Source organism: Athalia rosae, chromosome 5, assembly GCF_917208135.1.
Source record: "Athalia rosae chromosome 5, iyAthRosa1.1, whole genome shotgun sequence".
Lineage (NCBI taxonomy): Eukaryota > Metazoa > Arthropoda > Insecta > Hymenoptera > Athaliidae > Athalia > Athalia rosae.
Genome location: NC_064030.1, coordinates 10,114,096 through 10,138,837, shown reverse-complemented (window position 1 = coordinate 10,138,837; position 24,742 = coordinate 10,114,096). Strand labels below are relative to the sequence as shown.

Genomic DNA, 24,742 nt, shown 5'->3' with positions numbered 1-24,742 from the left:
GATTGACCAGACTTTCCTATTCACCTCCAAGTAGTTTTCTGCTCTTGAAAATTCTCGATCAAAAATCTGCATTGGATCGAACACGCGTACATCTCTTCGCTCGTTTTTCTTTTGTTCTCGCTCGGTAATTTCCGTGGGTGTCCCACGATTTTCACTTGCGCAAAGTTTCGATGTACCTAAATCAAGCCGCAGCGGTTGCCTTAAATCCTGATTTCGCTATGATTAATGGAACGCAATCGATTTGACCACGTTATTACAACGTGAAAATAGTGTACACTTTAGGTGATGAAATTCAATTGCAATTCCATTTTCATTCGAGAGCGGGAAAGATTATTTATAAAAAAGGTCGCCGGGTCATTTTCACCCTACCATTTAGCTTTTATTCGTTTTTTTTTCGTCTTCTTTTTCTTCTTCTCTATGTGTCGCAGACAAGTCCACCTATTTTTTTCTTTCCGCCACCTTTACCCATGGGTAAAACCAGCCGAGTTTACGAATGTATGCCAAAAAGTTTTGCTTATTCAAAGGAAACATTAATTATTTCCAAACCGAAAATCACTCGTGCCTCGCAGGAAAAAGTAAAAAATTTAAAAGCAAAATCGAAAAAAATTCCGAATGAAAAATTTATTTGAAAAGTGTACGTGCGTACTGCTGTACTTTTGGCGAAGATTCTCAAAAGTTGCTAAGCTTCGAGATTAGGAGCCCGCCTTTTACGAAAAAAAAAATAAAATTGATAAAATGATATAATACCTGGGAATTGTGATCGAATGAGGGATAAAAAATGAAGTCGTTAGTCGATCTCACCACTTGTTCAGTTGTACGACGAGAAAGAGAAATTTTGTCCTACGAATACCTATATATATGTTTAACAATTACATTCATTTATAACGTTTTCGTGATCAACAAAATACCTACACATAATTGTACACCTGATCTTAAACTATTCACCCATTTATCCAATCTACATTTGGTATCTGAAGTTTTCATCCGTACGTGCGAATTTCGATCTATAAGATGACCGAAAGGAGAGGTTGGTTTTAGGCCGTGTGAATTATAGATTACTTCACTGCGCGTTTTGGAGTCCACACAAGCAATTCGATGACGCGAAAAAAAAGCAATAAAAGGACACGACTTCCGTCGATACACGTAGATTCTTCATAAACTGATATCAATTTTTTTCAAACTTTTTTTTACACTCTTTTACTCATCGGAAATAGAATGTGACCCTTTCGCATTAATTTCTAATCAGGATCGACGATTCCGTTCCAACTTCCCACTCATCGGTTCCATGAAAATTCTGGGCCGCTGCACGTAGAAAAATCTATTATCGTACGATGTTGCTTCAGACATGGGATACCATTTGTCCAAAATTCGAGGGGCGCTCTCCAGAATTTCAAACAACTTTTGAATATTTTATAGTTTGCTCCTCCTAAAGGACCCCGCACCACCTGCAACGTAGATTTTTCTTTCACAACTGGAGTGGGTGTACTATGAACCGGAAAATATATTTTTCGAATGATGAACATTCCAACGAATTCGTAACTATACCGTAATTTCGGTTGCTCTGTTTATAATCCATTCGAAATCCATTTCCGGCCGCGATGACCATCCGATAGACCGTTTGAAAATTGATTCACTAGCCCAACGGTATGGAAAATTATTTTTCACGAGTCATTGGTTCGTACAGCTCCTGATAAAATTTGTTGAAATATTCGATTCACTTGTTTAATTTATCATAGAAAACAGTGGTGTATCGAAAGTGCTGACCAGAATTTCCAAGGTAAAACGAGGAAAAAAAGCGCGATCATGCGGAATCGTACCTTTTAAACTAAAATTTGGCTTCGCCGTTGTTGTTTCGATTGGATTGAGAGATTCGAACGAAGCGAATGGACTGGGTAACGTGAGTTGGAAACATTCATGTGTTCGGAGATCCTATTCCCGATCCGATTTCGATCCGTTGCACCTATTTGCGTGGATATGAATAAAATGCGGGCTAAGTTGAAACAATAGAAAATCGATAAAAGCTTCAGTTATAACGTGACCAAATGTTACGATAAAAGTAACAGAGTACGTATCACAAATCCATACGGCAACGTCGTTATCCGGTATAGATTTCGTCGGTGGGTAAGCGGTAAAAACAATTCGGTTTATCTGTAAACTAAATCATTCGTAGAATGTCGAATGACACACGCGTCTATACGGAGACCGTGTTGTCCCTCCAACGTTTTGTTCCAACCCCCCTTTTTACTCTCCCTTCGCATCACCTCGCGCCCCTCAAAAATCATCCCCTCGAATGTCGGGCTCCAAACGAAATCAGAGAATTTCAGTAACGTTCGTTCTTTTGAGAATTGTATTTTTGCGGAACCTCGCGTCTCACGCCGGTAAGCCATCCCCGCGATGAAATCTGGAATTTTAATAACCCTCGTCTGTTTTTCAATGCGCCCGAATGAAAAAGAAAAGCTCGACTGCGCGCATTTTTCAGAGCGTGGCAACTTTTTGAATTTGCAAAAACCGAAATAAAGCTCCGTTGAGAAAACAAAAAAGCGCCATTCGCCCCACGTATTCTTTTACGCGCGTCTGGTCTACGCCCGCATTTTAATGAGACAATTTCTTTTGGCGCACCCTGTACGGATACGTTATACTCGAGGCCGTAACGCGGCTGGGGCTGGATATCTGGTATACCGTAAACGAGCGTTGTCTCTGACATATTACCACTGGAGATCGTTGTACATGCGAAGGATCTTCGTGTCACGGCGAGAAGATACGTTTGTCCGCGCTCGCGCTCGCGTTCTACTGACTTTCTCGCCTGCTTTCCGGATTACCACATTTCTCTTGTCACCTCGCTGCAGCTTCGTATCATCGTCAAATTCGCCTCAGATAATTATTACACGGCACACGCACGGATGACGGGCATAAGATTATGTGGGGGGGATTTTGTTTTTTTTTTCTTTTCAAATTTCTCGGCGAGATTCCAAGGGAATTTTCGAAACCCCTCCGAGACCGTGCACCAAATTTTCATTCCATCTCATTCTATCGGGTGATAAATTTGGCGTGACGTGTCCCAAGTGATAGCTTATGTATTCTCTGAAATTCACTTGACGCTTATACCTACCGTGTGCGGGACGTACGGTATCGACGTACCGTTAGCATACCTCGTCGTTCTCCATATCACGTTTGGCACCTTATTTCGAGTTCGCTGCAACACGCTGCAACCACTCCGTCAATCAATCTTTACCCTACCGCTAAGAGTCTATGGAGAGGAGATAAATATAGAGCAAAGAATAGAGACAAGGGGTTGAAATAAAATAGAGGAGAATACACACCGGGAATGGGTTCGTAAAGGGGAATGAAAATTGAGTCGAAACCCGTTATCTGACGGAGTTACAAAAGGGGGTGTAGGTGGGACGGGAGTAGGGATACGACGTTCACGCGGATAAAACTGGGGGAGAAACGGAGGTGGGAAAGAGAGTTGTTTGAGATGGGACAAGTACCTACTAAAAAGCCAAATATGTGACGCGAGGGTGACTTCCTCAAGTTTATGTGGAATAATGGATCGCGCCAAGGGGTGTGCTGCACAAACTGTACACGGGATCGTAGATTTTGTTCTCTCCTCTCTTTTTTCACATCTCTCTCTTTCTCCCTCAATTTTTTATTTTTCATTTCCACCTCCTTCCTCTCCTTTCTTTCTTTATTTTTTCACACCACGCAATTTTTCCGAGGGATCCGCCGCGGAGGCTGCCGCGGACGTGGATAAATAATAAATTCGATGTTTACGAGGTGACGATAGAAAGTCTATTCATTTTTCCCGCCCAACTTTCCAAGTGCTGGCCGTGTAATCCGTCAAAATTTAACGCCACGGAATCGACCGTCACTCGCCGTGCATCGATCACGCTCCTATGTCTGGGTAGAAATAAATTAATGAATAAATTTGAAAAAAAAAAAAAAACAGAAGCCGTACAAACATTACGGGAGCGTGATAATTTTCACTCATTGCGTTAAATGTCGTCCGAAATCGATTTACGCGATATTTGTTCGGTCCGTTTATTGGTTTTTATTTATGTATTTTTCTTTTGCGTAAAGTAAACTCATCTATCGCGGTTTTGTTCGGTAAACGCGTGATTTCATCCTTTCAAAGAAATTCCTACGTGGGTTGACGTGAATTTCTCAAATTTCTTCTCTTGTGTTGTTCGAAGTGCCGACTCCCACATGGGTAGACTCTTGTCAACGCGAATTCCTCCGCTACCGCAGGACTTTGTATATTACCTTACATTATATTTTACGTACAGTATATCCGAGTATATATTTTCGTATATCCTATCGATCATTTTCACCTCAGCGGCTATTCTTCATTTTAAATTTAGATTGATTATACGTGAATAATGTAGATAGGTATACCACATATCTGTACACCGTATTCGTGCGAGGTGAGAAAACAAAGTGGCCTCAGAGTTCATCGCGTCATATTCAGTTTCATTGATATTCAGAAACTCAACAAATTTCAGTATTCCGTTCGATCAATTATAACCTTTTACCATCTTTTACTATTCCAGATGAGAATGAAAAATGGTTATCAAATGCGATACGAGAAAGAGGGGAAAGAAGCGACCCGGTAAAGCGCGAAAACGTTCTGAATAATGCAATGATCCCTTTGGGGGAAAACTTTTGCATTAATTTATTCGAACGCTCTCGTACGGGGCGTAAAGATCAACCAGAAAAAAAAAATGGAAAAGAACCGAAAGAAAAATATATGTATAAGGAAAGACCGTTCTATGATATCTATTTTTGTCACTGAAGTATTTTCGGAGAAGAGAAAAAAAAAGAAAAATCTCAAGCTGAACCTGATTTCCAGCCAATTTCACAAAGGAAAAGAAAAGGCGTAACGAGAGGAGGAATACACTAGCCATTTTATTACCTTATTAGCAAAATTTTTTTCTCGGAGATCGGACGCTTCGCAGTCTTTTCAAAATGTTCATCTCCCTTTTCAAAACATTGGATATATTTTTTTTTTTGCTATTCATCTTGTTTCTTTACGAATAGTTTTTCTATAATTGCCAATGTTTGTTTTTTCGCCAGGTGATATGATCCTTCACAGTTAACCGGGTTTCGATCATTCTCGTTAATTTGGAGCGCCCAATTTTTCCCGAAGCTTTTAGCGGGCTTATACCTGCTTTTCTGGAGCTTCCCTCGTAAGAAGGTGAAGAAAAATTGAGCACCCGTAGAAATATGAAAGCGGATTTGATATATTTGACAAACTCTCCGGCTATTTGCAGCTCTATTCGGAGGAAAAAAATCATAATTCGCCTCATCATGGTTGGACAGTTCAGATTTTCGATGTAACTTCTATCCTCGAGTACCGCAATTAATAGCTGCCAATTAAATCATAGCGGAGTGAACGAAATTCGCTCGGTTCGAGGTTTCCTAGCTTATGCTACTGTATTGTATAACGGTTGTGCACACAACGTTACCATTACCGAACCATCGAACCCTTTAACCAACCGGGATTATAACCACGTTGAAAATCGACACTGTGTGCATAAGGTAAATTGATAACCTGCGTTACGTTCTCGATAATGATGAATTTTCTCAGTTCGAGCATCTCCGTATACCACATATACATGTGTATCGGAACTTATACGTACCTACATTTATAATATATACGTAAGTCTATACATCTCCATTCATCCTGTTCAGGTTCCTATCTATCCGGCACCCCGCGCACGACTACGTCTATAACTCTCGCCTCTTGCGATAGCGAATATACATGTATACACCTGTATGGATACATCAGGTTTCGGTTCCCCGCGAATTACGAGATGGATTCAACGATTGCTGGCCAAGGTCGTAGGGTCAAAGGGTCACCCGTTTGTTCGTATGTAATACATATATACTCCCATGTACTATCGGATCGGTATAGTACCGGCGAACCGCCTCTCGCGTTCCTTGCGCTGTTAGGCTTCCGGCAAATTTCCTGACACTTCTCGCGTGCGGTTACCAACCCCTCCTTCTTTACATCCCTTTGCCCGCGCCACCGTTCCTCTAGATGAATGGATAATTGTTATTCCCTTGGAACAAAGTCACGTCACGTAAAAAATTTTCATTTTAAGGATCATTTCGCTCCTCATTTATTATAATTTTATACTTACACACACCCCGCGAATTGAACCCACTTATATTTTCGCACACGGACGATTATTTACGTGCATCGTATGGTTTTATAATTCATGCGAACTCGTCGCATACACTCGCGCTGCTGTATTATTTTTATTACTCTTTGTTTTTTTTTTTTATTCTAATGTTCTATCATTTTATTAGAAATATACGAGGTATTATGTGCGCGACGATGTTCGAGAAAGGACGCCGTATAACTTTCAGGACGTCTTCATGATATCGTGCCAGGCGGCCATAATTTCCGTAGGTATATAGAATGGTTTAGGTTATATACGAGACTTACCTTACCTAACATAATCTCACTTCATACCAACCGCTGACCTTCATCGATTTTTATGATACACGTTTTTTTTTTTTATCCTTTCATTTTTTTTTCCCCGCTTTTTTTTTATCGAACGAGATCTCGCGCGGTGAATTATTACATGGGCCCTGTGTACTGTGCGCGGTGTTTTGCGCAGTTCGGAGAAAATTTTCTTTCGCCATTATATACATTTTTTGATGCGTAATAGAGTTTGTGGAATAATTTTTATTTCCAATTTTTGCTTCTATTTTAAAACATCCGAAATTTACCTAGGTTATCGGATTGCAGGTAATAGGGTTTTTGAGGTCGGATCGAAACGAGGATTTCGTTCGGTCGGATATCACCGGTTAGAGAAGTAAAAAAAATAGTAGAAATAACAGGAAATAATTCGCTATGAAAAAATTTTCAATTTTGGAAACTCCGATATTCTGCGTGACTCGTATTGTATGTGTGTCGGGTTTCTCTTCTATTTTTTTTTTTTTGTTTTCTCTTTCATTTCGCCAACGATGCTGCGATCAATAATTTACAGATTATTAAATGAGCCGCCAAGGTATCATTCAGCGATTCGAATACATGAATGATCTTGCAAATAAAAGTGTCACCGGAGAAACAGATTTTCCCTCTAAATTTGAATTAAATTGACAGAAGGTCCCGTCACACTTTTGACTGATAAAAATATTCTCCATTCACCTTCCGATTCGATCAGATTAATCTTTTCTCTTTTGTTTTATTTTTTTTTTTTGCTTGTCAGAAGTTCAAACTTCGCATGAAATCAGTTTGTTCTTTCGTTCGAAAATTCAGACGCATCTGCGTTATGTGTTAGGCATGATATATATCTTCGGTAATTTACATCAACGTGCGTCAGAAAAGTTCGATGAATTCGATTTAGCGAAAATTTCAGTGATGATTAATCGTATTATCACGTACAACTATCGCTCCTCTGCGTGGCTTATATTCCCTTTAGATTATCTCAGGGTCTTACCCCGTATTTTCTAGGGCTAGACGATCCGTTTAATGTGACGTACGACCTACGGGGTCTCATTAATCAATTGCCAAATACTTTCGGGAATATATGGAGAAAGGATAACTCGCTGTAGCCGTACGTCGATAGCGGTTAAACACGACTCACCGAATATTCCAGTCGAGGGGCATCGCTGAAAATTCCCCGGTTAAGCTCGTGGAAAAATAAAAACGTGTACAGAGGAGAGGGAGGATAGAAAAACGCGAAAATGTTCATATTTCAGGCTAATTAACGATGTACCGGATTAATATTCAGTTTTTAGTTGAATCTTCGTTACTTTTATTATGGAAATTTTTGGAGAGGAACCAACGGACTCTGGATTCTCTCCATATTCATATCTATTATTTTGCATAAGAGGTAGATGTATACATGTATAATAGGGAAGTCACTTTTCACCCTTAGAAGATACATGGAGTATACGAATAGAAGGACTATGTATAGCGATTTTTAGACATGTAACGTAAATATTTATGCGATATATCCACAACGGGGCGAGGGTAAGGTACGCCCTTGCCCGGTAAAATCAAGAGGTGTGGTGAATTTTTCCCTTAACGGATGTAGGTTTATTTTATCGCTTGATCAACACTTTGAATTCACATCTTGCGGGGTCTGCGCTAAGATATGAGATTTTATCTACGATCATTTTATTCTGTTTCAGGTTCATGGTCGTTTTAGTGTGCCTCATATTCAGCGTATTGTCAACGATAGACCAGTACAGCAATTTCGCAAACGAAACCCTGTTTTGGATGGTGAGTTAAAAATATCATTTGATCCTCGATTTACGGTAACCCATCGATCAACTTTGACGAAAATTTTACAAGTATTTGTATATTCGCAAAAAATAGCTTTTTGTTTTTATTCGGCAAATTTTCTACTTATGCGAAGGAAAGGTAAATGGCGTTTTTCGCTACTCAACAGCTCCTTTGTAAATTGTTCAACCGTCGACGATCTTTCATTTCGTTATCCTGAGGATTTTTTTTTTTCCTCTATTTCGAAACGTAATAGTTATTTATTTGATCCAACAGCGAGACTTTAATCCCTATCTCGATTTCTCCAGAATCCAAATAATTCTCATCGACTTTTCTCACGTCTACACGTACTGAGCAACAATAATAACAATAATGTACCATCTATTTTTCTTTACCGCCTCTCTTTATTTTTATTTCTATTTGTTTTGTTTCTTTTTTCCGTTTTCATCTATTTTTCTTCTTTTGATGCCCGCGGTTCGGAAAGACGGAAAGAGAGGTATAGGGGTGTATGTAGCTAGTAAAGTGAGATAAATCGTAGGTGGATGATATCGTCTTGGTGGTCGGATATAATATATCGCAGTCTGAAGGGAACCACTACCACGATCTCCATTTGTTCAACCCTTGTTGGCAAGGTGCTGTCATGCGTGCAACGATTTCAACATACCCCGTAGACTCTTACATCATACATATAACGTATAGCTATAGGCGTATATAACGTTACATTTCTTCTTCGTCAATTAGTTTAAACGAGCGTTAAAAAATTTTTTAGAGCTCGCAAACCTTTCAATAGAATCGGAGAAAAAGTCCGGGTGACAAGTATCCGGAGCTTTGTTCAAGGGAAATGTTGGTACAGGGTACTCTAAAAAATGAAGCGATTGTTTTTTTCTTCTTCTTTTTTCTACTTTCTTTTTTTCCCCTTTTTTATGTTTCTTTGTACCGAGCACCCAGTAATTATGGAATTATACGGGGGTAGTTCGGTTTCACCCTCGGGGGAAATTTTGTGGATATTTCTATTTTATAAGTACAATGCACCGCATAGATGAGTTTCACACGGAAACGAGGTTCGTCATTCCCGAAGGGGAAATCCGTTTTCATGAAATCGTTAATCATCATCGCTGCGATACTCTTTTTTTTTTTTTTGTTTCAAATTTGTTCTTTTTTCTTTTCAAGGGATTGTAATTAATGACCACGCGCCTAATTTGCGTGTTTCGGTGAAACAGAGACGCGAAAGGGTGATTCGTCGATTATTTTATGCACACACGCGTCGTGTTACCGTCTATTTTTTCAGTTGGATTTTATTTTTTGGCTCCCCCGAGTTTCCCGAGGGCTTGGATAATATTTGAAGCTTATGCAAATCGCGCGGCAAAGGAAAAGCTTCTCACTTGGGCGGAATGTGTTACGGAAAGACAAAGAAAATATACAGGGAGATGAAAAGTTGCAAATAAACGAGAAAACAAATAAAGAAACAAGAAATATATACCATCGCGTTCGTCGCTTCCAATTCAACGAAAAACCACCTTACGAAAAAGAAGCCCGCCCATTTCTTGACTTTGGATAAAGAAGACAGTCGACATCTGGACCGAATATAGAAGCTGCGCTCGAGTCAAGTCAAACGAATAAAAAACCCGAGAGGCAATATCATCCCTTGTTCGATCTGCCACCTTATCGCGACTGCCGATTTTATCATATATTCTTTTTCCACCTATACGATCCGTATTATGCAGATGAAAAAACTATACATACATCCCCGCATCGAATCGAACGGCGAAATAAAATGACGCGAAACCTTTCAAAGGCGATCGCGATTGTTTTTTCAAATGAATTTTTATTTTTCGTTAATCCGTAACACCGTTCGCCAAATGACTAAATCGCAAGCTCGTCGCAAGATCATATGGAACTTGAGGCTTCGGATCCTTTCTCCGAATTTCCTTTGAACTTATTCAACTCATAAGACGAGCACGAAGGTTTCTCCTAACATACGCGATGGGGTTGGCGGTGAACTGTTCCAGGTAGAACCATACCCCCTCTGCTTACCAACGTCCCAGAACTTATGTACGTACTTTAAGAAGGTCTACATAGTTTAATGGGATTCTCCCCCTTTATTCTTGTATTAGGACTCGCAGGGGTAGAACGGTGGAACGGTCGTTCTCCTCATTTTCGGAATCGGTTGCTTGAGTTTTAACGGTTTTTCCATCTCACGTCGGTTATTCCGATTGCAGGTACGAAATCTTGAACAATTTATTCGCGAAGAAATCGCGGGAGCGTGAGCGTCTCTTTTAGTACGGATGTTTGAAGATTATTTGATCTGAAAGAAATCAACTATTGTCAGGGTAAGAAAGCTCCCTCTCTTGCAATTTCTTTCAGTCTTCGTTTTATTTTGTTTTCATTTTATTTTTATTTTTTTTTTTTTTTTTATCGTTTATTCAAAAGAGCTCGCGTACCAACGACAGGAGTACAGAGGTCACTAATTGTCGGTGGCCGAGTCATACTGCAGAAAAGATTGTAAAGATGGTGCATAGCTTTATATACTCACTCTTTTATTCCTTTGTTCCCCTATATTTGCACGTGTACCAAGGATTACAAGGAACGACGGAATGGACCCGAAAGAGGCCAACTCTGGGCACAATTGCAAACCAGGCGTTCTATACATTTTGCTTAAATACCCAAAGAAATTGTGGAATTGAGTGTTCTGAAGATTACCTTGAAAAATTTATTTTCAATTTGTGCTCTTCCGAGTTGTTTTTCTGTTTCTCTCTTCTGTTTTGTACGTAACTCGACGAGACACGTTCATATCCAATTTCGCCGGAGAAAAAAAGTAGATTGAATTAGCTTGATTGTAATTTTCGTTACGTCAAGGTCCGAAGATTTCTTTTGTAGGAATGGAAGTCATTCGAGGAGAGAGAGAAAGTGAGGGTGGATCTGAATCTCGATTCGAGACAAATGACGTCGATCAAAGACTATAAATCTTCGTTATTGCTTAAAGTGGGAGCATTTCATTCATCAAGCGATACCGCTGTACTTCGGAAGAAACGACTCCTTCCATTGATTCCCGCTTTTCCAATAAATATATATCCAACCCCCTTACCGCCCTCTATAACTCAAGTATATATCGACGACACCGGGAGAAGAACCTCCTCCGAGCTTCCTCAACGCTTCAATAGTTTAGAATTTTCGAATGATAAGAAAATGCGGGAATAAACGGAGGACATTATTTTCATAGAACGGGATCGAATACAAGAGAGGAATAGTCGGGCCGGGAATACGGAATTTCAGACACTTGAAATCCCTCGTCGAATCACTCGGAATACTTTCGAAGCGAAGACGTTTGCGTTGATATACGTTAAGTTTCGCGGTTAGAGTAGAATCACGTTTCTCGATTTTTCTTACCTTCGCGATTTTCGCGAATCTGGAGAGGAATAAAAAATTTTCGACTCAACGTTGTACGGCTGTGGTCACCGGCTCTCACAGGAAACGAGATTCGAATCTTATACGTACATCAATCCCATTACCTGTATACGGCTAATTTGTCCCTTCCATTTCTTTTTCATTTTTGTTTTCGCGAGCATGGAGAAAAAAATCTAATTGCGAGCTTTTTTCCATAGATTAGATCGATTAATGCATTAACCCGACGTAGGCCGATATTTCATGACGCTATATCGGAGCCCGAGCGATCCACGAACCAGATAAGATAAACCATAGAATATTTTACGGCTGATTGAGAAAAGAGAAGAAGAAAATTACAGCGCTATTAATTTCTGTTAATTATTGCAGAGTTATGAGTAGAATGCAATATAGTTGGGTGACGTCTGCAGGAGACGATATACAAGCTGAAATAGGAAATTACGTCGATTTGATCAATGGCGAAACGGCAAATGATTAATTAACAGCGTACCGCGCACGTTATCAGGTTTGTCATTCTCCTTTGTTAACAACTTCCGGAAGTACGTACATAACGTACTGCAAGCGGAGCCCCCGGATCACGAAACAATTTTGTCGGTAATAATTAATTCAATACTCTTTTAAAATTCTTGGAATTATTCAGGTTGAACTGTTTCCCTCGTGAATTCGAGGAGTGCCGCTTGATCGATAAATCTGGAGACCGCGGTAATAAATTTCACCGATAAATTGAACAATACCGAATTTTCTATCGTACAGCGAATCGGTCGACGATTTTTAATTCGTGCGCAGCTAACGCTGTCCTTTGTTTCTTGTAATTATCGTTCCATTTCTCCGGTGCTCGGAGTTAACGGTATAAGGATATAAAATTTGTTCGTCTATCGATTTTACGTACGTTATACAGCGGACGTTCGTGTTTGAGGGTATAATTTCCTTTTTCTTTTTTTTTTCGCTTCTATCTTTTTCCATTTCTCTTTTCATCGTCATGTATAAAGATATTAAGTTTGTTGGAAGAATAATCTAGCTCTTCCTCATTTCACTACTTCGTCTATGGATTTATGCTCTATACATAGGATATCGTGCCGCAGGGTAGGTTAATAATGATAAATCTGGGGATTCTTTTCCCCTTCGTGCGAAGAAATACTAAACCTTATTATACAGGAAATATACCCAGAGGGTTTTCCTACTTTCTTACGACCACTTTACTGTCATCCCTCTTCGAGTTCTCTGAAAAAAACAGGTTTTACACGACATGCGACCTGTTGACGCTCTATATGTTACGACGAGTTTCATTCTAATCCACATCTGTATCCTAACAAACGTAGCAATGAAATAAAATTCACGATCGAGCGAAAACGGAATGAAATTGAAGGAAGAAAATGTTCGGGGGTTATGAATTATGGAACAAAGGAACATGTGAAAAATGCCGAATGATTTTCAGCCCCCATTTCCGTTGGTGGATTCCAATCAACCCTTTTGCAATTTACTGCGAAGGCGGCGAACGGAAACTGGCGAGATTCACGGGTACTGAAAAAAATTATACCGTCAAAATATTTGCGAGAAGAAGCCGAAAATAATTAGATATGAAAGAATATTATTCCGAAGTTCATTTACGGTATCGATCGTGTTAGAAAGATGGAGGGAACGATGCAGTTCAAAAGTTATCGAAAGTCGATAATTTATACAAACGTAATATCGTATCGCAGTTATCAATCTACTTGGGTATTATACCGTTATAACTCAGCCACTTCGCACAGATGGAATTAATAAATATTCAATAAATAATATCTATCTGCAGGAATAATTCGCGCTTCCACGGAGATAAAATCCGAGGAATTATCTACATAAATTCAGTGAAGAGAAACATCTTGTCTCTGATTTAATTTTTATCATTTTCAAATTTGAGTGTCCGGAAAAATAAAAAGTGTAATTGACGTTTATATTTTTCTTGCTCTCCTGTAATCGATGGATTCGATATTCTTGCAGGAAATATGTCTGGTGGTATTCTTCGGGGTCGAATACATCGTGAGACTATGGAGTGCGGGGTGCAGGTCAAAGTACATGGGATGCTGCGGCCGTTTCCGGTTCATAAGAAAACCTATTTGTATAATAGGCGAGTATTACAGAGTGTTTGGTGAAAAGTTTTTCATTTATTTATTTTTAATTTTTTCTTACATTCTACGCGCATCTTCTTTTTCTTTTTCTTTTAGATTTGATAGTAGTTGTAGCATCTATGGTCGTTTTATCGGTCGGAAGCAACGGCCAAGTTTTTGCCACATCTGCCATCAGAGGTATCCGCTTTCTACAAATTCTGCGGATGCTTCACGTCGACCGACAAGGTGGTACGTGGAGGCTCCTCGGTTCCGTCGTCTTTATACATCGACAGGTGAGTGACGTTTGCGGAAAGCTCTTGAAAACGCCGATGTTTACGCTAACAACGGCAACGTTGTGGGAGAAGAGGAAGAAATGTTATCCTCTGCCAGACCGGAGATACGAAACTAAAACCGACGGATTTTTAGCCGTAAGAGTGAAATTTCGAAAATTCAACTGGAACACCAAATTTTCTTTGCAGGAGTTGATCACGACGCTCTACATCGGGTTCCTAGGTCTCATTTTCAGCAGTTATTTCGTATACCTTGCCGAAAAGGACGCTGTTGGACCCGATGGAAAAACGGATTTTTCCAGCTACGCCGACGCTTTATGGTGGGGCGTGGTGAGTTTGATGAAATTTCATGAGATATTTTAATAAATTGATGTCGCGTAAGAACTGCGGAACCATGGTATACTTTATACTGGTTGGTCAAGTTCACGTCTGAACGCGAAATTGAAGGCTCGAATTAGGCTCAGGTTAATTGCTTTGTATATTATTCAGATAATTAAATTTTACGTTCACCCTGCCGATCAAATTTTTTTCAGATCACCGTAACGACGATAGGATACGGTGACACGGTGCCACAGACGTGGATGGGAAAAATCGTTGCGTCATGTTTTAGCGTATTTGCAATATCGTTTTTTGCCCTACCTGCTGTAAGTATAATATACGAATCACCTACAGAATATTCAATTTTTGTATCAGATGTCGTTGACGAAGAGAGGCGAAAAATATAAAAAGCTCCGCGTATAGCGCACAATTTCACGTTACTCGTAAACGAAAGTCGAGCTGATTTTTTGTTGAAAATTAATTTGTTGCTCAGGTTCGTTGTTCCATCACGTGATTATAATTATCTCAACTCGGCAAATTTGGAAACGGGATAAAAAGAAAAATAAACCAAAACTTTTGAAAAGTTATTCGAATGCCAAAAATTAACGAGCAGCTGTTTTCCGACGAGCGTGTCTAGGGGAGAAGGAGAACAAGTCCGTCGATCGATTGACCGATTGAAAAAAAAATTCAATTTTTTTTTCGAACGCACGGAATTTTCGACTGATTATGTTTTATCCTCTTTTCTTTCTGCAAGGGAATTCTCGGCTCCGGATTCGCGCTCAAAGTACAGCAGAAACAGAGGCAGAAACATTTCAATCGTCAAATTCCGGCAGCAGCTATGCTCATCCAATGTCTTTGGCGATGTTACGCCGCGGATAAAGCGATAAACAGCGTAGCTACCTGGAACATTTACATCAAAGATCCCGCGCCAGTTGGTCAGCCTGCGACGCCCCTTGGAAAGGTGAGTTTCACCAGGGTTGAAAATCAAAGTTTTTGGAAATAAAAAAAAAACCTTGGTGTTGATCGTAGTTTTAGATGTTGGTTGTTGATGTTTTTAGTTGCTTCCGATGTTCTTGGCCGTTAAATTTTATGACGATTTGATGTTCGTTGTTATATCGTGAACGAAAGGAAAAAACAAAGAAAAACATGAAAATGGATCGTAGTTTCTGCGATGAAACCAAAATTGGCGGTGATTTTTTTCAGTCCTTGTTTTTTTTTTTAATGAATTAAATTTTTCGTTGATCAGGAGAATATATTGATCCGTATAAAGTTGTTTTCGAATTCGCAATATAATTATTCAGGTCAAGAACAATGATCGATGGTGAACTGAAAATAATAAGACCTTATCAAGTGCAGATCATTTCAAATGATTTATTACTATCAACCATTACGACGCCCGACAATCTCACCTTTCAATCGATGCATTGGTATTTCTCTAGGAGTAATAATGAATATTCATGAGCATTTAAAGCGATATAGCCTTCAACAAGATCTATTACTTCCGATTTACGATATTTATCGTATTGGTCATTAGTACCCGTTAGAAGTACCGAATAATTATTTATGCTCGGTTTGGGAAATTATTTTTTGACTTTTTTTTTTGTTCTCATCGTACCATTTTGGCAGTGGATGAATGCAATAGATAGGGAATGCGCATTGTGCTCGTGCAACCGTTGACATAATTATAATTAGTTTTGCATTTTTAACGTGTCAATATGAATCTAATTGGCAGCTATAATTACGTGATATCCGCAGGTGAATTACTAAAAAAACGTCAACGTTACTTTTTATCAAAACCGAAGAATTTGTTGCCCAGGTACACCATTACCGCATTCATTACGTGCATCGTCAAATATTAATAATTAGTAAAACGGAGCGTCCTATACGCTGGTCATCGTGTATGTGGTATTCGTTAATTTATCACTCGGAATGTTCTACAGCTGGAGATTCCCGCGTGCGGTTAGTTAACAATAAAAAGAATTTCTTAAAAGTGGTAGAAGAGTGAGAGAGAGAGAGAGAGAGAGAGAGAGAGAGAGAGAGAGAGAGAGAGAGAGAGAGAGAGAGAGAGAGAGAGAAAGAGAAAGAAACGTAGCGAGTATATTCCTTAAACTTTGTAGACACGGGATGGTATAACTGAGATAAATACGAAAGCACAGGTGTTGCTTCTCATTTCAGTTGAGAAGACATTATAATTAATAGCCCGAGCGACGTTAGGGAAATCGTAGGGTGACTGTATAACGTAACTGAAATAATATTTCGTTTCTTTATTTCTGTAGCAGTGCAAACTTTGTCGCACAGTGGCGAAATTTCAGGCGTTATACCTCACGCGCTTTTCCCAATCTCATTTATCTTGGAGAAAATATCATTCCCCATATTCGTTCATTTTGAAATACATGCAACATATTTATTTTTACGCCCGTGTATACCGATGTAGGTTTTGTCGAGAAAAGCGACGATGAAATTTCAAGTTAACGCGATATTATTTCATTCTCTTTCGTCTTCACATTTTTCGTTCAATCAACTCGCAACCTCGTTGAAATATTTGTTCACAAAATTTTTCTGTACTCTTACAAGACATTGGGTATAAGGAAAACGGGAAAAATTCATATAAGGAGATATAACGAAGTAATGCGAAACTTTGAAAAGAAGGTAATCTTTGCATTTTACGTATTTTTAATCATTCGCCATGACCGTTTCGAACCCACACGTTCGTCTGTTACATGTGGAGTATATATATATATTTGTACTGATCTCTGTACAATTACAACAAATTCACATTCGCATCAAGCGCTCCGTTCACCGTACAATTTTCAATTTTCCAGCTAAAAGCTTCCTTATTTCTTTCGGGACGTTCTACCACTCCATAATCTCGTCTGACCAATCCTACCTTTGTCGTGGGTTCCGCTTCCGATAATAACCTAAGAAAGAAACGGAGAAAAAGAGAGCTGTTTCATTTTTCATCTTCTTTTACGCGGACCATTTTTTTTTTTTCTAATTGAAACGATCGTCTGGTCCCCAGCGCGTTTTTATAAATTCACGAGTGAATAATTGTCTCGTGTTCCTCGCTGGAGGTCGATACTGAAATTGCGAGTTCTGCAAAAAAATGCAAGACCAGGAAAGACCGCTTTTCAATTTTCAAAAATCGATGCCAAATATAATGAGGCATGCATGCGTCGAAGGTGATTAACGGTGTGACTGGAAAGGTCAAAGCAACGCGCGGCAAGGATCGCGTCGAGGGTGAAAAAAATACGGTTGACAGCCCCCGAGGGCACGCGAACGGAACGAAAGGGTACGAGCGAAGGGGATGAAGACGCGCATGGCTGGCTTATACGTCGCATATCATCCCCGGGGTGCCAAAGGATCAAAAGGCGTCAGGTGATATTAGCTCCTCCTATCCAGCGGTAAATTCGCGGCGTAGGCAGCCGATTTTCTTGCACCTTCGTAGCGCGGAATATAGGTGATATATTCTATAGGCAGTATATTTAGTACGTGATTGAATTTCCCGATGGATTTATTATTTCTTATTATCGCTATACTTGGGAGGAGCTGATAAAAAATGAACACTCCCGGACTGTTTAGTGATTTACGACTGCCATCGCGGAGGCAGAAGACATTGTACTCGAGGGAGAAAAAAAGAGAATCCACTCAACTTGTTCTATTTGATCGCGAATACTTTTCTCAACGAGAAAACTTCCCATGCATTCGGTCGATGGTGCTACTGTCTCATACCTTTAAACCACAAAAACAGAATCTTATTCCCCGCCATTGACAATGAGTGTAACGACTGATGTTCGTTACTTGCACAGGCTTAGGATAAGGAAGACTCTGTAACGTGTGAGAATTTTCTCTCTGTTTCCCTTTCATTTTTATTTTGCGTTTTTTTTTTTTTATTATATCTTCACAAGAGGGAAAAGCGAGAGGTCGCTCGTCAATAGAAATCGCGAATTCCCCAATGCCCTTTACATTTTTCGTCGCTGTGAAATAAATATGAAGACGTAAATTGAGGATTTCAATCCATACGGGATACATTGAGAGAGATTCAAGTATACCATATTACGAGCTCGCAGGTTCCGAGCATTTGTAGTATTTTATCTTATTGCATCTGCTGCCAAATTTCATAAATTACCGAAGGAATTCGGTTTGAGATAATGAATCATATTTCTAAAAATCCAATATAGAAACGAAACAAAAGAAATAAATAAATGAATAAATGAAAACCAGTGTATTTAATTATTTATTTGGGACGACAAGATTGATGAAATATCCCTATATATATTTCAGTTGATTTGTGTAAAGAAGATGGTATGTAAATGGTTTAGATTTATTTCAATTTTTAATACTATTACATTCTTGCATGTTTATTTCAAATCTTCAAACACCTCATTTCTTCACACAGTAAAAAGAGAAGAGAAATTAACAATGATTTCTTTATTACCTTGTCGAATGATATTGGTCAATGTATAGTACATAACGTATAATTATTCATTTAAACCACCGCAGAACACCACATAAGGCAATTGTACCACTGTTGATACAAGAAGAACCAAAAAGGCAAAATCAATTTGAAAAAAAAAAAAAAAAGAATTGACGACATAATAGATGAGAATTTCACATTTTTGGCGAAAAAATTTATGAAAAAAATGATTCCCATTGATTCGTATAAAATACAATTTGCATGACCGCTGCTTCATACAAATGCAATGTTGGATATCATAATTGTGAAGCCTCTGTGAACGTGGAACTGCAAATGAAGCACAAAAGAAAAATGTTTTACTCGTTTTCGTGTTAGCTATGAATATCACTCTTTGTGCGACTATTTATTGCATTATTCATGTTCGCTCTTATTATCTTGCAACGAACGTGAAGATTTTTTTGTTTCTGTTTTGACTTGCATTGTTTGCATTTATCGGATGGGATTCTGTGGTCGGCGTTAATTTTCTATTGCCTACGTTAGCTCGAGTTATAATTAAATATAAAACCTCCAGCTACTGCAAAACTATTTCTCTATTTAATTCGCTTCATTATTATAGTTCATACTTCGAAAATATTAACGTGGAAATAAGTAACAGAGTCTCGTACATGGAGCATAATTGAATTCATGTGCATTGAAAAATAATGATAATGATAATAACAGTAAAAAAAAAAATGCTCTACGTGCTTTTCCGGAAAAATGTCGTACAATAAAAATTTAAATTAGAAAGTAATCTGATGAAGGTGTAAGTAGCGTGAAAATTCCGGCTGATAATAACCGTAGATTTACATGGAATGCACTCGACAAAATGCCTAGAAGCCCTGTGGTTGGCTACGGATAGTTATTGGTTTGGTTTTACTGATTTCTGATAAAAGAATGAACTTCATACACCGTGTTTCCTCAATTTTCAATCTCTTCTTGACGCATGTTGTAAGTAATACATAGTATAGAGGGGCGCATATTATGTTCAGCTGAAAATTGAATAAATCGCTTTTGAAATGTATCCGTTTATTTCCGGTGCATAGTTTGCGGATATGATACACGAAAAATCTGGCATTTGTCAGGTTGCAGTTTTTTTTTTTTTTTTTTTTACATTTCGAAGCTGTACAGAGCTTTTTGATTACAATAAAAGAATTTTTTTAAACCTTTTAATTTCGCACCTCGATTTTCTCTCGCGGTCGTATTTATTGGACCATGATAAAAGCTTTTACAGAAATGACTCAACACAAATTCGAGGTTCATATCATATTTGCATGTCTCAATGTAGTGAAAATAAAAAAAAAACCGAAAAAGATGGAACAAAAAACAGAAAAAAAAAACAAAAAAAAAAAAAACAGAAAACAGAGGAGAAAATGAGATATGTTGAAGTAGAAAATAAACGAGTGCAGTTTCCCATAACGCGTTGCAAAGCTTGCGAATTTAAATGTTAGCGCGATGCTTTAATGTAAAATATACATCCTCGTTTCCTGCATAAATCAACCACCACGAACAAAAAAAAAACAATTCTCTGGGGGAATGATGACCGAGCCTGTAGAATGGAGGTCGAATTATTTTGGGGTCAAGATCGACGGGTAATCGACCACTCCGTAGGGTAGTGCATGTTGTGTTGAACGTGTCATAATGGGAGGGCAACGGGGGTTCAGTCTCTTATGATCCAGGTGGCTAAAAAAGCAAGCGTCTTGAAACGACGAAAGTCCCGGAACCGGATGGAAGTTCAACAATCGTCGCAAAACCTACCCCAACCACTTCCGATGTCCGGCTGCTCGACCACCGGTGGAAATAACGACGTTCAGCGCAGAGACAGCGAGGGAGACGTCGTTTTTTACATGGAAGAACCAAAGGCGGGCACGCCGAATCGCGCCAGACGAGACAATCGGTAAGTTTTTAAAGTTTTTTATTTCTTTTCTTCTTCTTTCAATGTTCCATATTTCTCGGAACTTTTGCAATTTCTCGTTAATATCCATTTCTCGTGAAATACATCACGATCGTAGGATTGAATCCGAAGATTGTTAACGCAGACAGTCACTCTAAATGACGGATACCGAAATTCGAGTAAACATCGTTGACATCGATCATTCATTACGTGATTCACGTGAGTTGGGATTGAGATAAATTCTGCCAACTAATAAATTCTCATACGGTGTATCTCTTCTTTCGAAGTACCGCATCATTCGGAGTGACCTATCGCGTAAATGTAAAAGATTTTCGATCGTGACAATGTACGTATAGGGTGTTTCCCATTGGCAGGGGCAGTCTTTTCACCTCGCAGACGAGCTCGGTGACGGAAGCGGCCAGCGATGAGATAGACATCGACATAGAAGAGCCGCAGCGCGTCACGACGTAAGTTACAATTGTGTTTCTTTCATTTTTTTTCTCCGTTGGCTCCCGCAACAGCATCGGGCGATCGATGGCAAAGGGGTTTCGCGTCGTGTCTCTACTCAACGATCATCGTGAATGTAATTTTTTGAGCGCACACTCCGTAATAATCATCGAAGTATGATGAAAAGTGAAAGAGTGTGAAATCGATTATTCAAAGCTCCGCATCTGGAGTGTCTCGTCATTACAATAATCAAAGCCACTCTCGCTTCAGGAGTACCATGGAAATGCATGGATTGAAATAAAAAAACGTTGATAGTATCAAAGACCCGCATTCAAGATCCAACAAAGAGATTTGGGAAAGTCACTTTGCCAGCTACCCGCAGCTTCTCTCACATGGTGGTGTTGGGATCGAGAATCAATAGACGAATGAAAAATAATTGAAAAAGATTTATTGACTTTACAACTAGTCGTACAACTCGGTTGCGAAGCAGCCATTGCATTTCTTGCGCCCAGCTATGAGGACTGCGACTTAATTTGGTACATGTATTCGCATACCTATACATTTATTCAACTACATCGTATCGTCTACCTCGTGTACTTCCGGTTTACGGTTACCATTCGGCGATGACTAGTACTACGAAGTGAACGAACACGTTCATTAAACTTGTGATCACGTCGATCGCAATTTCTCGTCGAAACGTGGCGAACTCCGGAAATTTAGTCTGGCAACTTTTGCTCTACCGTCCACTACTATACGTATACTACTACCACGAGCATTCGCATACCTATTTGCATTATGAACTTGTTTGCAGAAATATTATAACCGATAAGAACCCGTTGTTCTTTTTTCATATTTCAATTTCAAAGCTGAAATTTCGATCAGGTGTATGTAACCTATACCGCTACTGTGCAGATGAATCTTGCTACGGTATAATAAGAGATGAAAAAATTGAACTTAAGAATTCAAATAAAAAAGAAACTGTCTCTCGACGGAGTTCCCAGCTTTGTTCGAGTAACTTACTTTCATTCGACGATTGGAACCTGTTAAGATTTCTGCAAAACATAAAGCGTGAAAGAAATACGGAAAAAAGAGAATGTTAACAGGTAAAAATGGACAAAGCTCAATTATAGAAATGTCTGCCTGAGGGTAGAAAAATCAGAGAGATGCTGTTTATTTACTCCGCCAAGAGATATGAAATTTATACGTCAATAACAGCCGCACGAGTGGTCCGCACTGTACATAGAAATATAAGAGGGGAGATGACTTTTCTTACTACATACAGAGCGAACAAAAGTTATATCGTAAGTATAAGAATATATAGAAAGAAAAAGTAAAGAAGAATTGAAAGTAGAAGAAAAAAAAAATTAATGAATAGAAAAGACAACTTCGGTATAAAAAACCGTTGCTGAGATAGCCCGACCATCAGAGACGACGTCGCAGATGGAGGTTGATTTTCGTTTTTATTCAAAAATAAAAAGATAATGAAAAAAGTAAGAAAAAATTGTCGTTCCACCGTACATTACCTAGCAGATTGCTTTACGTACGAGATATACGCATATAGGTATACATTCTACGTAGATTTGATACACCGAAGAAAATGGTCTGATGGGATTAAAAAATTGACGAATTAAAAGCTCTCTCGCAAATCCTTGCAAAAAAATTTGGCCAGGAGTTGAGTGAAAAATACGGCGTTCTGATCGCCTGCAGCAACGAATACGGACCATCAAAATTAATAACAAAGCAGATAAAAAGCGTGAGAAAATCTCCATCTTTTGCACCGGATGAATCTAAAGGATCGCTCGTGTCGTTTATCGCCCACGTACAACGCATGAAATTATTACACTTGGCTCCATCAAATAATCCATCTAAAATTAAATGGGCTTCGAAGGGGAGAGAAAAAGATGAAGAAACATAGGGGTTAGGTTAGGTTGTTTACAACCCGACACGAGGAACGTCTGCACGCGATTTCTCTTTCTCTAGACGCGACATAAATTAGCGACGGTTATTCGCGTTTCAGATTTTGCGCAGATTTCAACCAAGGACTTCCATAAATCACGATATTAGCGATGCAAGTGAAATGATTAACTGTGGGATGGTGGAAATTCTGTGAGCTTGCAGCAATTTCAACAGGGAGAGGGTGTCTCGAGACGATTTGTCCCTTTTTTTCGTCTCTCTTTCTGTCGCATTTGATTCTACCTCTAATTCTTTAGGCACATTCGAATGCGCTGCAGTGTATGAACATTTATGATATTCTTGATAGAATTGGTAGAAAAAATTATGCGGCAGAATATTATAGAATAAACACGCCTGAGCAGTAATGGGATTAATTACAGGTTGACGGAAGCTCATCGTAACGCCATACGAGCTATCCGTAAAATAAAATATTTCGTCGCCAGAAGGAAGTTTCAGCAAGCGAGAAAACCCTACGACGTAAGAGACGTCATCGAGCAGTACAGTCAAGGTCATTTGAACATGATGGTCCGCATAAAGGTCAGCATTTATTCATTCTCTTATTAATCCATCGTCGCTTTTTGTCGCAATTACTCCGTGTGTCTTACAATTGTATAGATTAAAAATTTATTATATTACCGCAAAACTTATTAGTTCACGATGATTTTTTATATGGACAGCGAGTAGAAGTAAGAAAGAAAAAAATTTATACCGAGTACTCATCTAGGTATTCTAGATTCCAGTTTCAAACGCCATTGAATGGGAGACCGTTGAGAGAGTTAACCGTAAATTACAGAAACGAGTCGAATTAGTGAAAATGTCAAGTGGCTTCGTTCTCTGCATTTGCTGCAAAATTGTAAAAGCTTTATTCGAGAAAAAAGGAAGAAATAAAAAAAATGAAAAGTGAAATGAGGTAAAAGTAAATTCAGCCGTATACCAGTGCGTGAGTATACGAGCTTGAGGGTTTCGTAATGGGGATGGTAAAACCTTATATTGAGTCGACGAGTCATTTAAGTGTGTTTCAAATCCTCTACCCGTACTTTGTGAGTTATAATAATTAACTTAATTAGAAAATAAAGAATAATGACCCGCAAACTAACCCCGTAATTATTGCATATACAGAGCGGACAACGTGAAATTGCGCACCCAGATTTTGTGCGCAAGCGTGAATCAAAACGACAGACGAATTTATCATCTGCTAGCGTGTTGTACCAACAGCCTCAGATTTCAGCTGTAGCTGTCAAATTGTCGATCACCAATACAGCTGAGATCGCCGTATTCAAATATGACTGAGGTATGTTGTGTCAGGTGAATAATGCGACACAAAACCAGACACAGATAAGTAGGGTGGCATAGCATCAAATAAAATTGATCAATTGAATGAGAGATTAATTAAATGTCGACAGAAATACACTCATCGAAAAGTTCAGGTTAGGTTCTTGTATTTGACAGCTAAATCTGAAAGCGGAGTGTTGTTGGACATTCTGCGAAACAAATGCCGACGATCGCGCATGTGCAAATGGGGTGCGCAATTTCACGTTGTCCGCTCTGTATAAACTTGTACCGCGGCGGTTGGGCGATAGACGTGAAGAATGAAAAACGATTAACTTGCTTTCTAGTTTCGCTTTATGTACCCGCACAGCTTAACGAAAAATGATCGAGATGTTA

General features: G+C 39.0%; 1 protein-coding gene across 9 annotated transcripts in view; it reads left to right on the top strand.

Moving 5' to 3' along the window:
• LOC105688551 (potassium voltage-gated channel subfamily KQT member 1-like) overlaps nucleotides 1-24,742 on the top strand; it is a 48,933-nt gene that overhangs the window by 14,166 nt on the left and 10,025 nt on the right. Inside the window, exons 3-12 of one of the 9 annotated variants that reach the window (XM_025746664.2) lie at nucleotides 8,146-8,236; nucleotides 13,619-13,745; nucleotides 13,843-14,018; nucleotides 14,205-14,345; nucleotides 14,549-14,659; nucleotides 15,088-15,294; nucleotides 18,615-18,635; nucleotides 20,463-20,680; nucleotides 21,034-21,144; nucleotides 23,440-23,614. In XM_025746664.2, the coding sequence (XP_025602449.2) occupies nucleotides 8,146-8,236; nucleotides 13,619-13,745; nucleotides 13,843-14,018; nucleotides 14,205-14,345; nucleotides 14,549-14,659; nucleotides 15,088-15,294; nucleotides 18,615-18,635; nucleotides 20,463-20,680; nucleotides 21,034-21,144; nucleotides 23,440-23,614 (1,378 nt within the window). Of the gene's footprint in view, nucleotides 1-8,145; nucleotides 8,237-13,618; nucleotides 13,746-13,842; nucleotides 14,019-14,204; nucleotides 14,346-14,548; nucleotides 14,660-15,087; nucleotides 15,295-18,614; nucleotides 18,636-20,447; nucleotides 20,681-21,033; nucleotides 21,145-23,439; nucleotides 23,615-24,742 lie in introns of all 9 variants that reach the window. The other 8 variants (XM_025746663.2, XM_025746665.2, XM_025746666.2 and 5 more) reach the window with 8 other exon arrangements.